The sequence below is a fragment of the Lucilia sericata genome, unplaced genomic scaffold (genome assembly GCF_015586225.1).
Source record: "Lucilia sericata isolate MDLA Ls3-8-SP2 unplaced genomic scaffold, ASM1558622v1 Contig000073F_arrow, whole genome shotgun sequence".
NCBI classification, from domain to species: domain Eukaryota; kingdom Metazoa; phylum Arthropoda; class Insecta; order Diptera; family Calliphoridae; genus Lucilia; species Lucilia sericata.
The window spans coordinates 261,400-279,511 of record NW_023994107.1 but is presented as its reverse complement, the minus strand read 5'-3'; the positions used below and the strand labels follow the sequence as shown (position 1 = coordinate 279,511).

General features: G+C 28.6%; 1 protein-coding gene across 15 annotated transcripts in view; it reads right to left on the bottom strand.

Annotated features, from left to right (window-relative positions):
- The window catches only part of LOC119616462 (protein lap4), a 294,532-nt gene that overhangs the window by 98,340 nt on the left and 178,080 nt on the right, over nucleotides 1-18,112 (bottom strand). For all 15 annotated transcript variants that reach the window (XR_005232544.1, XM_037972809.1, XM_037972810.1 and 12 more), the window contains 2 exons: nucleotides 7,452-7,562; nucleotides 2,805-2,984 (listed from right to left, as the gene is read on the bottom strand). Coding sequence is in view for 14 of the 15 variants with exons in the window: in XM_037972809.1 (XP_037828737.1) it covers nucleotides 2,805-2,984; nucleotides 7,452-7,562 (291 nt within the window). In the remaining variant the exon portion in view is untranslated. The remainder of the gene's footprint in view (nucleotides 1-2,804; nucleotides 2,985-7,451; nucleotides 7,563-18,112) is intronic.

The window sequence follows — 18,112 nt, the reverse complement described above, 5'->3', positions numbered from 1 at the left end:
TGAAATAATAAATATTCTCGATGTACCGAAAGATTAAATAGATAAGACATCTTTACTTTTATTCGACCTGGCGATTTATGGACTATGCCTATAAAAAATAAATTTTTTGGACGAACCTTAACTTAAATCAATAAGATATCGACGGGAACCCCTGATTTAAAGTAGTTACAACCACACTTCAGCTTTCGTAGATCAATTATATGCATGAATATATGGTTACTTATCAATTTACCAACTTGTTTACATTTACATTATAGAACACAATATTCATTTTAAATATTAACATTTACGTGCAAAATTATACTTTGAATAGCAACAAAAAAACTATATTTTAAAAATACTTAAACTTAAACTAATATACACTATGAACAAAATAAAGTTTTTCAATTATTAAGTAATTTAATTTCATAATTTTCTTTGAATTAAAACATCTTAATTTGTGCAAATTACAAAAAATAATTGTGTACGTTGGACGCGAAAAAATTTACAAGGTCATCTATTCCGAAGACCGCAAACTAAATTTAAACAAAAACATATTTATCCGATTTTCATAATTGACTCATATTTTCATATTTTAAATCAAGGATATCTTAAAAACAAGTAGGAAAGTATAGTCGGACATGGCTGACTATATGATACTCTACACCTTGGGTATATTTTGAAAATTATTTATTTTAAATAAAAACAATTTTATGTTGAATATTACCTTAATTCTTGATTGATTGATGAAAAACTACATTTCTAAAAGAGGCTTTATATGGGAGTTAGGATCAAATATAGGCCGATCCTCAAGAAATTGGGAAGAGAGATGTAATTTTATATAAAGAATAGGTTAAGTTGATAGGAGGATGTATACTACATCAAATCCGAAGAAATGCACCTAGGCCACTATCGGGCCTGTTGTGCGTTCCTTTATATAAAGGTTAGTTATGCTGAATTTCATCGCGATACTAATGGTCATAAGTAAATTTTTTGACGTATAAGTTATTTTTTAAGGGGGGGTTTGTATGGGAGCTAAGGTCGAACAACGGCCGATCATTATAAAAATTGGCTTTTATGCCTATATAAAACTTAGTTGTGCCAATTTTTGGTGAGATAGTATATTTGACGTAGTTATGAGTTAAAACCCCTAAATCGGAAGGTAAGTTGTATGTGGTCTAGGTGAAATAATGGGACGATTGCAACCATTTTCAATAGGCATCGTCCTTGTGGCAAAAAAACTCGTATGGTCCAAATTTTATCAAAATATATTGATATTTGTGGCTTGCTCACAAGGTTTACATGGACAGCCATCCAGCCAGCCGGACGGACGGACATGTTTTAATCGACTCAGAAAGAGATTCTGAGTCGATCGGTATACTTTAAGGTGGGTGTAGGACCAATATTTTTATGCGTTACAATCATCAGCACAAACGTATAATACCCTCCCCACTATGTATAGTGGTGTAGGGTATAAAAAGTATCATCCATTTTTATAACTCTTACACTAAAGAAAAAGTATAGTCGGGCATGACCGACCATATCTATTATTTTTAATAATATAGCATTCATGTTGAATTTTGCCTTAATTTCGAAATATTTTTGATGAAAAACTACGGTCAATTTAATTGAAATGCACGTGTTTTTAAGGGAATTAATGACGTTAAAGCGTATTCAGGAAGGGACTAGGGCCAAAAAAGGGCCGCTCATTACAAATTTTGCAGTCACGCCTATTTTTGTGTAATAATAATTTAGTATAATTGCCATAATTATGAGTCCCTAATCCCAATTCAGGGGGTCCGGTAATATGGGGGCTAGGGACCGATATCAACCAAAATCAATAGGGTTTGTCGTTGAGTCAAAAGAAATACTTGTAGCAAATTTCATTGCGACCTGTAGTTTAATTACAAGGTTTTATTATTATTATTATTTATATCGCCCATTTTTATTACTAGTTTGTAGAAAATTTCAAAACCCTAGTAGCTCCCTCCTTCCCTATCGTGATTTCAACATACGTATGGACATGACTATATCCACTTTGAATCATATAAAAACTCAGAATATACATACTTTTGTGTATCCGTTCAACTTTTACAAATCGTATCTGATTAATGAAAAAAATGTACACCCGAGAACCGGATTGAATTCGTTTACCAAAACGTGATGTCAACATATGACCAATCGATATACAAAAAACAATTCTTCTTGAAACAAACAATAAAATTATAAAACATCAAACAAACAAGCAACATCAATACTAAATACACCAATCGATTTGGGGAGAGGAAAGCTTGAACGGGATTTATAATTTGGGCATTTGGAAATGTGTTTAATTAGGCTTCTTACCTCAAAAGGTATATAATCTACTTGTATTTGCTTTAGTTTTTTTTTTGTAGTAGTGTAAAATAAATATAAATAAAAATGTATATATAATCAGTATTTTTATACATTTTGTAGATCAGGTGGTTATTTAATTAAATTGGCCAACAAAAAATAAATAAAGACAATTTTCAATGTTGAAACAAAAAGGAAAGAAAAAAGCATTAGTTAGCTGTTTTTTTAGAGTCTGTAGCAAGTCAGTTACAATAAAATTGCTAAAAGACACGTAGTGCAAATTGTTTGTATTATTTTTTTCAGTTTAAATATTTAAGCAGCATATGGATCTCTATATATCTTTAAAATTGAATCAAACTTAAAGTTCTTATTTTTTGTTTATTAAAAGTAGGTATTTGAAAATATTAAGCAAAAACTTAGAAACAAGACAAATAATAATAAAACTAAAAGCAAAAAGGAATTTAAAAGAAAATATCTATAGAGAAATATACCTGGAAACCAGCTGGTAATGGATCATGTTGTATTGTCAATTTAATTTCATTGCCCGGTTTAAGTAATTCCAACACTGCATCTTGATGAGTGGCACGTGAGACATCGGAATCGTTAACTTTTAAAATACGGTCACCCATACGCAATTTGCCACATTTTGCAGCAATACCACCTGGTACAATCTGCAAAAAAGGTAACAAAAAAGAAAGAGAAATTAAATTAGAAAATTTTACTGCTGCAAAAGAAAAAGGTAAAGTAGTTTTTCTTAAAAATAACACAGGCAATAACAACAAGTATAAAATTATCTTTTGAATGAAATTCTTTTCAAAAATAAGTAAAAGTTTATTTTTATTTAATTTTCAAAAACACAAATTCCTTCTTAACGAACAACAGCAAATAAACACCCACATCTAATTTAGAGTTGGCTTGTTTGTTTTTATCCTTTCCAGCATGTGGGTAGAAATAAGGATATCTAATATTTTTGTTTTTGTTTTAACTAAAAATATGTAACGATTTTTATGTTGAAGCTTTTTGCTGTTACTTTTGCTTTGTCCTTGTTGCTGCTACTGCTGCCCTTGCTACTCTGGCTGTTGATGATGTTGATGTTTTTTTATCGTTTATGTTGTGTTTACGGTTCACTGTAACACTAACTGCTTTATTAAGAGACATAAATTTTATACACTCTAAAAACTCATTAGTCTCGCATGTCACATCAGCCAACAACACCAAAAACAAACATTTCTTCTTTATTTAACGTTATTTATATTCGAATTGTTCTGTGGTGGCCAAACTTAATTGTATTGTTCAATTATAATTTTTTTTAAGCACATAAGATCGAATCGATAGATCCAAGTTTGAAGGGATTTAAAATGTCGCAGAGATCGTAATCAACCCTATTCTGCAATTCAATTCGAATGGAAAAACTTCTCCGTTTGGCAACTTTGGTATTCTGCATTTCGTTTCGAAGCTCCGTTACTAAAATAACAACGTACAAAAACGTAGTTACGATCCTAACAAATGCAGAATACATACAACCGTAAATCATTGAAATAAAATGGAATTGCTTTTTCTTCTTCTTACGATTCCGGTTTTTTTTTAATACCAATTTTCGATCGTAGCGGAAACGTAATCGAAATACAGAATATGGCGTCATGAAATAACTCCCCAAAACAAAAATAAAATAAATCCCTAAAAATTTGTTCAGAAAGCAAAAACAACGAAATTTGGGGATTTAATTAGTTTTTTTTTTTGGGCATTATTTCACATTTAAAAAGGGGAGTTATTTCATTATGACATAATTCCTCAAAATTCAAAAATGAAATAGGTCAATAAAAATATTTTTACTTTTATCACACGAAATTAAAAATATATGTATGATAGCCGGGCGAAGGGTTTTATCCTCTGGCGTACATTGAATACCGGCTTCGCTAAGAATACACTCTCCCTGTATCAAGAGTGTTCGGCTTTAGGCCGGTAATTTAGGAAATATTTACTAAGCGAAGACGGTGTTTTTCATATTATAGAGTATGAGCGACTTACTTTTTTAGAAATGTCACTAAAACCGACTTGTTCCATAATTCGTTATTTTTAAATTGGGACTTATTTCATTTTAAAATTAGGGATTTGTTTCATATGAAATAAATCCTCAAAAATGGGGTGTTATTTCATTTTAATTTAGGAAGTTATTTCATTTCGTTGGGGCTTTTTTCATTTTTAAATTGGGGAGTTATTTCATAATGAAATAAGTCCTCAAATTTGAGGATTTATTTCATTTTTGTTTTGGGGAGTTATTTTATATATATATATATATATATATATATATATATATATATATATATATATATATATATATATATATATATATATATATATATTAAGCCCTATATTGGAAACTGGAATTATATATTTGAACTGAAAACTGTAACATTCAAAAATCAAGGATTAATAGTTTTAATCTTAACTGATTTTACAATATATTTAGGGCTTTGTTAAATATGTTCTGGTACAAGGTTTTTGCTCCAGGATGTCATAACAACGTCATGATATTTTTGTGCATAATACAAAACATCCTTAGTAATGTAATTAGTAATGAGATATTTAAGTACTTATTTATCATTACCGTGTTAAAATAATTAGTTAAAAGGCTAATAAATAAGTAGTGAAAAGCGACTTTTTAACTTATTAAGTTTGTGTTCGGTAAGTAACGGTGTTGTGAGTAGGACAACGGACTAATGAACACAAGATCCAGATTCGTATTTTGAGGCTTTAATAGATTTTGTGTGTAAAAGAAAACAGCGTGGTAAGTACTTGCGTCTTATGTTATAGACGTGATAAAAAATTTATTAAAATGCCGATGAGTAAGTAGTAACAATTAGTTTAATAGCTCATTACTTTTCATTAAAAGTTTTTGTTGGGTTAGCCATCTCTGTTACCAAATTATTTGTGTTTCAGTAAAAATGACATAGTTACTACAGTCTATAGATTTCAAGTTAAAATATTTGTAATATCTAACTAAAAAACACTCACACCAACATACACACAGAGAAAAAATATTACTTTGCAACAAGAATTTAATGAAATTTATTTTATAATTTATAGGAGTGGAGTCAACATACGCACTTATTACAAATAAAAAACACAAATAAATATTAAAACAACAAAAAAAACTCTCGTGTCAAATAATCAAAAGAAACAAAAAATTTCATAAAAACTGAAACTGAAAAAATAACAAAAATATAAAGTACGAACTTTTGACATTAAATAAAGTAAAAGTTTTTCGTACAAATTAAACCAGTGAACGAACGAATTTCTTTTGCCAAAAGGTGAATGAAATGACTTGTTAAATTACGAAAATGTTGTGCAGACAAAAGTTCATTAAAGAAAATGCTAAAATAACAAAAAAAAGAAAGAAAGAAATGTTTGCAACAACAATGATACCAACAAATTAGTTTAAAACTTTATGACAACATACGAGGAGGAGCTCAATATACATTCGACTATAAATTTAAAGTTAGAATGAAAAGAAAATATGTTTGAAAAGACAAGTGTGAAATAGGTTTTAACTTTACACAAACAGGGTTATTCAATAAGGGTTAAGGAAACAAAGAAATATTTCATATAATAGTGGAAATTATTATAGAGCTGACAGCATATTAGTAAACTTTGGTAAAAAATTCGACTAAATATCAGAATCCCTCGGATGAACTAAATAAAATAACCCAATCAAACTAACCAAAATACTCAGACCTATTTTTATTAGTCTATATAATTTTCCATATGAAACATGAACTATATTACTTGCTGTAATCTTAACAGTCCTTGTTATGAGTCAATATAATAATGGAATTAAAAAACTGTTGCTTCAATTTCATTTCTACGAAGCTCTCCCCCTAAAATTGTTTGTTTAATTTGTTGCAACAACTTATAATTGCTTAAACAAACACTTATTTACACAACATACATACACTCACAAGTGAGTACTCATATATTCTCGAGATGTACGTAAGTGGCAAATTACCCAGCAAAAGTTCTGTTTGAAGCAGAACTTGTTTTAGAAAAGGCAAAAGTGTTTCCTTGAATGTCATTGAAGGTAGGATAAGTGTAAACATTAATATAATTTGTATAAAATTTATTTATTGCAAAATAACAAGAAATTATATAAAATAATTTTAGTACTAAGAATTTAATAGAAATAAAACCGCAAAAACAACTGGAACTACTTAAACTAAATAATTACACAGACAAACAAAATTTGAAAAAATCCAAAATCCAGAAAACAAACTATACTTTTCTAAAGGAATCCGAATCTGGTCTCTGAATTTAAAAATCACATCGTGTCCTGAAAATAAGATTTGGATTCAGCGCTACAAATGCATGAGTTTATTTTTGCAAAGAGTGAGTATTGAATATGTAAATTTGATTTATTCAGAATATCCATGCCCCAGGGTTGGGGGGTAATGACTGCATTTTCAATTACAATTACATTTGAAGTAATTGTAATTAAAGCTTTACCAATTACAGTTACTTGTAATTGAAGTTTTGCCAATTACAATTATTTGTAATTCTAATTGAAGTTTTGACAATTACAATTACTTGTAATGGTAATTGGACCAATTACAATTTCTTGTAATTGTAATTATAATTCTTGTAATTGTAATACAAATTCATTAAATACAATTACAATTTCTTGCAATTGTAATTAACGAATTTCAAATTATATGTAATTTGTAATTGGAAATACCTTAATTACAATTGCAAGTAATTTTAATTGGAAACTTCAATTACAAGTAATTGTAATTTTAAAAACTTCAATTACAATTACAAGTAATTTTAAAAACTTCAATTACAATACAAGTATTTGTAATTGGTTATTGCTCAATTACACATTACAAGTAATTGAAATTGACCATGTAATGAATTACTTTGTGTAATCATTACCCCCCATGCCTGCTATGCCTTATATAAGGTCGTACCAGAAGTCTCTATTGTGAGCCAATAGAAACCTATACAATCGATGCTAATATAAAAGTAGTGAAAAGTGCTTTATCAAGTTTTTAACTCACTGCTTTTCAAATTAAGTATTTGCTGGGTGCCTTATACAAATATTTCACACACATAAAATGTATACCCATTAAGACTAAGATACTTACATGTGATATAAAAATACCCGGCTCTCGAGCGCCAAAAGGAACACATGAATGATCGGTACCACCAATTATGCTGAAACCCAATGAACCCTGATTTTTAGGCAATATAACCTCCTGTAAATAAAATAAATTTAATATTTAAAATTCTGATTTTGCCATGTTTATTATTTAGAGCCAAATTCCAAAATAAAATTATTTACAAAAGTATGATTAAAAAAAAAATGATAATAATAAAAGCCACATAAAAATTAATAATTGATAAACCAAAAACCAATGACAGGAATGGGAACATATATTGGAAGGTGAGTGGAGACGATGTGTTGGTTATTTGATTGTTTTATTTTGTATGAAATCAAGTGCAATATGATGATAAATGATAAATTAAAATAAAATTAATTATATGTGACATTGTTTTTATGAATGGTGTGTTTATTAAATGAAATGTGAAAGTGCAGCTAATATTTAAAGAAAATGTAGAAATGCTTAAATAAACAAAATACTTAAAACAGGCAAAATATATATTTTTACTGCAAAGGTAAAAATTATACAAAATATTTACATTTTACAAATAGACATAAGGATGTAATAAACATAAATATTAGAGAAAAGGAAACCCATATAAACATACATACAATATACAATAACAATACATAATACATTAAAAATAATAAAAAATATAAAATAAATAAATAGAGAAATAAACAAATTCTTATTTTTAAAAAATACACTTTACATACATTTTTAGCAGAGAATGTAAAATAAGACAGACAAACACAAAACAAACAAAAAACAACAATAAAATAATAGAATATTTAATAAACCATGGTTGGCATAAAAACAAAAACAACAAATAAAGTAATAATAAAAATATCAAGCATTTGTTTTATACATGATAATAAAAATACTATAAAAAATATATAACAATAATTCTATTTACAATGATATTAAAAATAATTTTCCCTAGATGGCTCTCAAACGAGAATTCCATTTATGATTCTTAAGGAGGAATTGCATTTTTATACTCTTTCACAAATTGCTCTTTTTACTATTTTTATACATATTTTGGTAATTTAGATTTTTTTTGTCATCTTAAAAATATATATGTATAAATAATATAAAACAAACTGCAACAATTAGTTCAGCCGCAACGTGTCAAAAAAACCTCAAAATGTCAAACACACAAAAATACTCATGTCGAAAATGTTGCATGTTTATTTAACTAACGTGTGATAATTAAAAATTGTGTCAAATCCACTATCAAATATTGTTTTATTACACCCTACACTATCATGGTAGGTAGGGTACAGTGCGTTTGTGCTGATGTCCGCTATTGAATACAGTTTTTAATCACTTCATGATACAGAGTCGAATAAAATTCACCAAAAATATATGTATTTGAATGTAATCCACAGTTGTGGATCGGTTTATATTTGAACTTAACTCCCACATGTGTAAATCCATGTTTCGGAAATCACCTTAAACCTCACTAATCCCTTAGAAGTGTTGGTAAACAAATAAAATACAATATTACGGAAATTTTTATGATCGACCTATTATCGGTCGAAACTGCCTTATAATCGATTCATAATTGCATATGACATATAGGCCTTTTTAATATCGCTGTAGGGTTTCATTACTTTAATGCATAAAATTTTAAATTTAATTTTTAAAATAATTTAATTGTTTAATATTTTTATAACCACAGAGATGGCAGATTTATTGTGTCAACAAAATTGTTATTTATAGAATAATTTCTTTATTATAGTAACGAATATTATATTAAGACAATAACAATGTGGTATAACCGCAAACCTTAACTCTTAAGTTTTTCAAGTTTACTTAATATACAAGACATTACTCTCATTGTTGAATTGATAATTTCCAAATCATTAATTACAATGCATAGTGGAGCAGAATTAAACATTTTAAGAAATAAATTAGTAATTTCTAACCCAGATCGGGTTAACGTAGCCCTTTGAAGATGGATTCCTCAAATGCAACAGGGGTTGCGCTTTCAGATTTCAAAGTAGGACATCATAAACATCTAAACTTTAATTTTAGTTATAATCATACCCTATACCACTTTAGGGTATATTAGGTTTGAGCTTATGTTTGTAACGTACAACAATACTGGTCTTATACGCACCTTTAAGTATACCAATCGGCTTACAGTTGTTTTCTGAGTCGATTAAAGTATGTCCGTCCGTCTGACTGTCCGTCCATGTAAACCTTGTAATCAAATTACAAATCGCAATTTTGAAAAAATTTGGTATGTGATCAACTATTATATCAGGGACGAAGCCTATTAAAAATGGTTAATATCGGTCTATTATTTTACCTAGTACCCATACAACTGAACCCCCCAGGTAGGAGATCATAATTATGTTTAATATACTCGTATCTCGACAAAAAGCGGTACAACTAAGTTTTATACTACTACTATTTATACACAATGGAATTCAGCATAAACACAGTTCATGTAAATTCATTCTCCAGATTTAATGAAGATCGTCTCATATGTATATCGGATACGAGGTATAAATGCCACAATGGAATTCAGCATAAATACAGTTGATGTAAATTCATTCTCCAGATTTAATGAAGATCGTCTCATATGTATATCGTCTCATATGTATATCAACCTAGAGTTGCCCATTATAAAATTTTATGTAATTTTAAATGCCGTTCGCTGTGCTAAATCAAAAGATTTTAGGAAATCATATGCCAATTTGGTACCATATGATGGCACTTAAGTTACCCTAACAGAAATCTCGTAGGTCGATTTTTTTTTTTTTAAATTCAAACTAGTTTAATTAGATACCATATTTTTCTGATAATTGAAATTAAACATTTAAGACAAAAGTTTAAGAAAATAAAAAACATAAAATAACATGTATTTACAAAGAGAATTTGACAAAGCCTGTAAAAACTCGGCAATGACTTGTACTTAGACAACAACATACTTTGTAGTATAAGTACTCCAATAATGCCTTACATATAATCAGATACTTAAGTACTTATTATAAGTTTTGTATTTTTTTTGATAGCACACTAGAAATTATTTTTTACACACACACACACAATAAAAATAGTATTTCTGTAACTACACGCAGAAAAAACATGGTTCATGGTTCTTCTAGATGGATAATGTAGTTATGTATGATGTTTAGCTAACTTCCCAAGAAAAAAGCTAATAAAACCTCTTTTCTTTAGCATTTTAACTCAGTATATTAACACGGTGGTGTCATTGGAGACAAGTACTTACCGCATCGCTTACAAAATAGGGAGTTAAAGAAGTACTTGTTGAGGAAGCTGTTTTGTTTTTAATAATAAAAAGAGCCAGCGAGTATACAAGCCAAGTCTGTTTGTTAGTCAAATATTCCACTCACTGCACCACTGTTTAGCTATTTTATTGCGCGTCAAATAATGGTTTTTACATACAAATTTAATTTTCTTCTAAGTAATGCAAACGGCAAGTAGTTGTCATTGAAAAGTATGTTGTTTAGTAAGTACAAGTCATTTCCAGATTTTTGCTGGGTTTATATACAAAATACATATGTATTTTTATCCTCTAATATCTATTTAGGTTTTCAGTATTATTTTTCAGAAAAAATTTTGAAGGCATTTTTTACATATTTTGATCCTGGCAGAATAAAACAAAAATGGCACAAAATATTTCCCAACTCTTCTTGTTATTTTGACATCAAATTTTGCAAAGTAGGCTAAGCAGAAGTATTTATAATTTTTTTTAAAGTCCTTTTACAAGGAAACAGGATCACGAAATAAAAAACTGTGAAAGCAGTTTAGCATCATTTAATCTTTAGTTTCAGACTTATATCATCTGGTTCATATCTAATTTTGAGTGTCGGACGGTGTTATATGTACACTTTTTTCAGTATTTTTATCTTGTACACATGCGTGAAGATAACACAACTTTTTTTTATTTCAATAATTTCATACATTTTTTGTTGTATATCCACAAAAATGGCATATACATTAAGATAACACATTAAATTTTTAAGAAAAGTGGATATACAATAAAATAGCTACTGAATATCTCGTAAACCACAAGAGATAGAAACCTGTGGATTGATTATATCGATAGATCTTCAAATTTTACCCCAAAAAAATATCATAACTCATTTTTTGGATTTTGTGATATACGTGAAGATAATTCCGGAACGACGAGATGTCTCACAATATTATTATTGTTTTACAATGATTTCTCTGACAGACGTGTATCTTATGTTCTTGGTAAAAATATATTTTTAGTAAGTGTAAACATTTGTATGTTCATGACAATTATAAATTTTAATGTGATTCACTGAATCATAATTTTGGTTCATACAAGTCAGCTAAGATTGTTAAAGAATTTTTCTTATGGACCGATCCACAAGACATATGGTAGAGAAGTTTTAACTCGTATAAAAAATATGTATGTGTGTCGAATTTCATCGCATTTCTGTATTCTGTCTTTTTAAGCCAGTAATTATCGTTTAAGTAATTTTTTGAATGGCGTCTTATATGGGGTCAATTATAGACCGATCCACATAAAGTTTGATAGAGAGATTTTTGCATCATTGAAACTTATGTGTGTCGAATTTCATCACTATACTCGTATTTTTAAGCCAGTAATGAGCGTTAAAGTCATATTATGAAGGGGACCTTATATGGGGGGTAGGGTCAATTATGGACCGATCCTCATAAAATTTGGTAGGGAGATTTTGGATTATATGAAACTTATGTGTGTTAAATTTTATCACTATACTCGTACTTTTAAGCCAGTAATTAGCGTTAAAGTAATTTTCTGAAGAGGACCTTATATGGGGGCTAGGGTCAATTATGGACCGATCCTCATAAAATTTGGTAGGAAGATTTTGGATCAAATAAAAGTTATTTATGTCAAATTTCACTATATTCGTACTTTTGAAACAAATACGCCCATTAAAGCTGTTTTTCGGGGGTCCACTTGTATGGGGGCTATCCGAAACTAACCTATAGAGAATATTTGTGGAAAATGTTAATCCTCTATCTCGTTCCGTTCGGACTATATCTTGCTTTCAACAGACAGACGGATAGACAGACATGGCTAGATCTTCTTAGAATTTAATAAGGACTCAGAATATATATACTTTTGTGGGTCTATAACCAATATTTCGATGTGTTACAAACGGAACGACAAAATCAAAAATTGTAAAAATTTCATATATATTATTTGCAATATCTCCTACTTCTAATACAAATTACGAACCGTGACCTGAACTTTTTTCAAAAAAAAAAAAAAAAAAAAAAAAAACTGCGTTAATGTTGAAGCAATAAATATAAAACTTTGTTGTTTTCTTTGCAAAACATGCAACAAGAATTTCCCCTGTGGTTGCATTTCTAGACAGCCATTTAGACGTTATAGACAGCGGTCGAGAATTGTTTTTTCGATGTTTTTCTTAGAAAACTTCTAATTCCCAAAAGACGAAAAGTTTAAGTTATTTAAAGAACATTTACGTAGTATGTCTACATACGTAGATACATTTATATAATTTATTATGTCTTGTTATGATTTCAATGAAACGAAATGATGACAATGATGAATGTGATGAGTTAGCTGGCTGCAGTTTATATATAAATGACTGCATAAACTTGTAAATGAAAATGTGATACCAAGAAATCCACTTAGACTACATACTGTGATTACAGTTACTACTGTCACCACTACTACTACTCGCATAATCATAATATCTATTAAGCTGCCATAAAGTTGGAGAGAAACTGTCTATCAGACATTCATTCATTCATTTATGCATTGAAGGAGTAGTATTGTTACAGGCATAAAGCCGTAAAGTGGATTATATGGTTACAATGTCATAACAATTGCTGCATTTCATTTACTTTAAACTTTCTTCATCTTCAGCTTTATCTTCAGCTTATGGTTCCTTTCATCATGCAATATCTTTAATGTGTGCAAGGATGGAGTAGTTATGTGCCTCATTATACAATATACATATACATTTGAGTGTCTGTGCTAAAGTTATGTTGAAAAGTTTCATTTCATTACTATTTCATCATCATTATGATTATAATCTGTATGTCATCTCATCACCACACTACACTATACGGTTAAGTACTTATCATATGCAAAAGTAAAATGGTTTTGTAGTTAAGAGAACAAAAATTAAGATTGTAGTTCCATCAACTGATGGTAACCATGATGATGTTGCCGCTACTGCTGTTGGTTGAAAATAAGTTGATGAGTTTGGCAAATTACTTCAACTCGTAGTACTTCATGTAACACATTTAGTACTTGTGCTTTTTAAATACTTTTATACTGTTTTCAAAGAATAACAAAAGTTAAAGTAAACAAAATATATATTTTCTATTATCTTTCGTTTTATAAAGGGAATATAAGTATAGATGTGGCAATAAAAATAGCAGAACTATTTACTTAATTTACTATCTAAATTAATTATATTATAAACCCGATCTTTTTTGATTAAGTATATAATAATGATGGTCATGATTCCCAATTAAATGAATATAGATCCAACAAACATGTTGGATCAACAGATAAAATTTGTGGAAAATGTTATCTCTTTAAGTTCTCCTCCCTAGTTAGTCGATCTTGGAACGATCAGTTTTCAAACAGACGTAGGGACTGTCATACAAATTTAAATCAAATTCAACTTTTCATTGCCATTCTTGTAATAAACAAATCATGTTGTATTAACTTCTTCATGTCTGTGTATTCTTTACAAATGTAAAAGAATTATCTACATGTCTGAAGCGTGATATGTGTTTTAAAAATGAATTTGCCTTCAGGCATTAAAATAAAGTTCTTACTTTTTTTGCAATTGTTTTATGTCTGCTAAAAAATTTAAGCTGTTAATTATTGTTTAAATTCTTAATTCTTTAATTTTGTAAAATATATATCTATAAAAAAAAAAGAAATATATGATTGTTTGTTAACATGTGTTTTTTATACACCAAACCACTTAAATTAATGATCAAAAATAATTGATACAAATAAATTTAATATTAAAACTGTAATTAATGAAATTAATTAAAATTAAATCATTTGATGTGCATTTCTGGTTAAATATTTAACATCTTATTCATAATCATTTATTAAAGGTTTATAGAATAAAATTGACATGAATATTCGTTTAATAAACCTTTGATAAATTATTATGTATAAGGCTCTTTATATAAAATTATCTTATTAAAATTTATTTAAATTATTTTAGATGAAATTTTTAAGCTTAAATCAATTAAAATAAAATATTGATGAAGATTTATAAATACTTTAATTCCTAAAATATTACAGACACTTTGGTAAATTTGTTAATCTTTTTATGCTTTTTTATCTCGTTGATTTCTAAGGACTAACTATTACATTCATGCCTTACTTAATAGATTTTTATTTTATCAAAAAATTGATTCATTCTTCTAGTCTAAACTATTTATTGGTTTATATACTAGACTAAAGAGTGAACCACAGACTAGACTATATAAAGGATTATAAACTAGACAATAAAGGGATCTAATAGACTAAGTCCAAACCAGAGTCCAAATTGTAGAGAGTAATACAGCCTAAAGCCTTAGAGCGATCTATAGTCCAGTTTTCGGATGAAACAATTGATCATAATTTAGACTATAGTTTAGTTTAGAGTTATGGTTATAGACCTATAGTCAAAAATATAAAGAAGTGCAGACCAAAACTTGCAAACTATTGGTGCAAAAAATGTATGTGCAAGATTTTCAATTCTTCTTAGGCCGTTAAAAGTAGCTCAAATGTAAATGTAATGAACAAAATTCTAAGAACACATGTTATTTATACTATTTTTCCATTTATCTTAAATATACATAAATTAATATTTATTGCACATACAATACATAAATTTAGAATAGAAGAATATATGTAGAAATCTCTATATGTATATAGTAAAAAACCAAAGTATAAAAATATGTGTGTGTATATACATATAAAATTTGTATGTTTCTAATCAAATAATCCAACACCTTCAAAAATAATAACAATAATAAATAAATAATAAATATTCAATGAATTTTTATTCGATAAAATTGTTTTCGAAATTGTCCATGCACATGTCGAATTTGAACAAATACACACACACAAGACATAATATAATATAATGGTAAAATGGACAATATTTGAAATATTGCTAAATCTATTAGAAAATATCTTAATATGTAAATACCGAAAGACAGACAGACATGCATACATTTGCCTATATATAGAATTACATTTTTTTCTATTGTTTTTCTACTCTGTTGTTGGCTGAAGAATTAAAATAGGTTTTTTTTATTATTTTAAACTATTTACTCCTTTGTCAATTATTAAATTGTGTAAAGATTCTAACCGACCATAAACTATGTATGAAGATAAAAACTTATTTACAACATATAAAATATAAATAATAAACTACATTCAATCGATTTAAAAGATTTTTTAAAATTAAATTATTAAATTGAGTAAATATTGAAATATAGAAAAATCTATTTTTTATATTAGAAATAAAAAAAGAAAATAATAACCGAAATTAAGTGTGAATTGTGCAAATAGTTAAAATGTTTGTATATAAATTGCTTAAAAAATACTACCAAATGCCAAACAGTGCATAAAAATAAATAAATATTTTACAAAACAATTACACTTGGTTACATCTGTTTGCAATAATACAAAATTAATATGTTCTTTAAAATTTTATGAAAAATAAATATACTACACTGAGCGAAAAAGTCCCAAAATTAATTATAATATTTCCTCATCCACTCATATTTATAAATTTGAGATTTTTAAAATGATTGCAGCAGCAAAATATGAGCCCTTTTAATAGCTTTTATATAGTTTTATCTATATAAAAAAGTCGTTAGTATCATTTATCTCACTTTGGTAGTTATAGAACATATATAAGTATGTATGTAGGTGCCTTCGTAGTCTACCAATACGGTGGTGGTGGGTTCGATTCGCATCAGAGATTCTGTCCGATTGGAACCTGGTAGAGTTTCTTCGTATCTGATGTAAGATACATACATTTAAGTAAAATGTCGAATTTTCTGCCAACAAATTTATCATTGATTTAAAATCATACTGGTTGCTTATTGAAGTATATAATGAATTTGTTCCATCGGTTACAACGTGCGAGTAATTGTTTGTGCAGATCAGAAGAGGTGATTTTGCACCGGAAGATAAAAATGGCCCAGGCGAGCCAAACAATTTTAATGACCAAGAATTGAAGGCAGTACACGATTAAGATTGTTGTCAAACTCAACATGAGAATTCACCCAAAATCAAGGAAATTGGGAACCATATATATAAACCGAGAGACCTCGAATGCTGCTTGAACGCTATAAAAAATGGATCCATTGAAGCCAAACCAACCAGCTGAATCGACACCAAAGCTTAATATTCATGACCAAAAATCATTATGAGACCAAACATGACAGCGTAATATTCCATCATGACTACGCTTGACCACATGCGGAGCAATACATGCCAAAAACTATTTAGAAAGAAGTGTTTGAGAAATTAGGTCTCACCCGCCAAATAACCCAGACAAAACAAGGTATTCGAAATTGGCTGGAATTGTTCTTGGGTTTAAGGGTTGTGTAGTTCTTAGGGTGTATTAGAAACATGGGAAATAATATTGATTTTATATAAGGGGAATTTCATGTCAAGTGATCCAACTTAAAAAATCGATTTTGACGCAATTTGCACAAACGTTAGTACTATTGGATAGTAGGTCAGACACAAAAGGTCAGAGGACAATTTTTGCTAGGACCAATAGGTGGAAAGTTACAATCATTTAAATAAAACCCTTGGCACCCTCTAAGTCCGGCAGTTCTTGACCGATAGAGATGAAAATTTGTGTCTGACCCTACAATCCAATAGTACTAACCTTGGTGCAAATTTCATCGGAAGACATCGATCTTTAAAGTTGGGTCACTTGACACGAAATTCCCCACATTTCTATTAATCCATAATGTCACTTACCTCGAGCCTCTATTAAGGCATTTGGTGGCTAGTTGAGCCTGACATACATACATTCCTATGAACTTTGTTTTAAAATTTCGATTTTTTAAATATTAAATGCTACATTAACTAAGCATTAAGAAAATATTGTATTCTATATAATCCATTGACTTTTTATGAGTTCATATAACCAAAGGAAAGTCCACAATTTTTTTTAGAATTTATGATTTTTATAATTTATGTTTTATAAATTTACTTTAAAAGTTTTCTGTTAAGCAATCTGTCTTAACAGTCAATAATCTAAAAATATTATAATACCTAAGGATAAATTCATTTAAAACAAGTAAGAATGTATAGTCGGGCATGTTCGACCATATAATTACCTTACACCAGTGAGTAGTATGTAAAAAATGTGGATTATTTTTAATAATAATGCATTTAGGTTATTATTTGCCAATTTGTTGACAAAAAAAGTGATTTTCTGAAAGAGGTGTTATACGGGAGCAAGGCAGAGGGATTTACGTTAACATTAAAGTTATTTTTGCAGAATTTTATCGATGCTATTATTTAGAAGTAAATTATTGACTCTCAAGTCTTTTTCTGAAGGGGAATTAGTATTGGGGCTAGGGTCAAATGATGCCCGACATTACGATGAAAATTGGCAGTAACATATAGACTT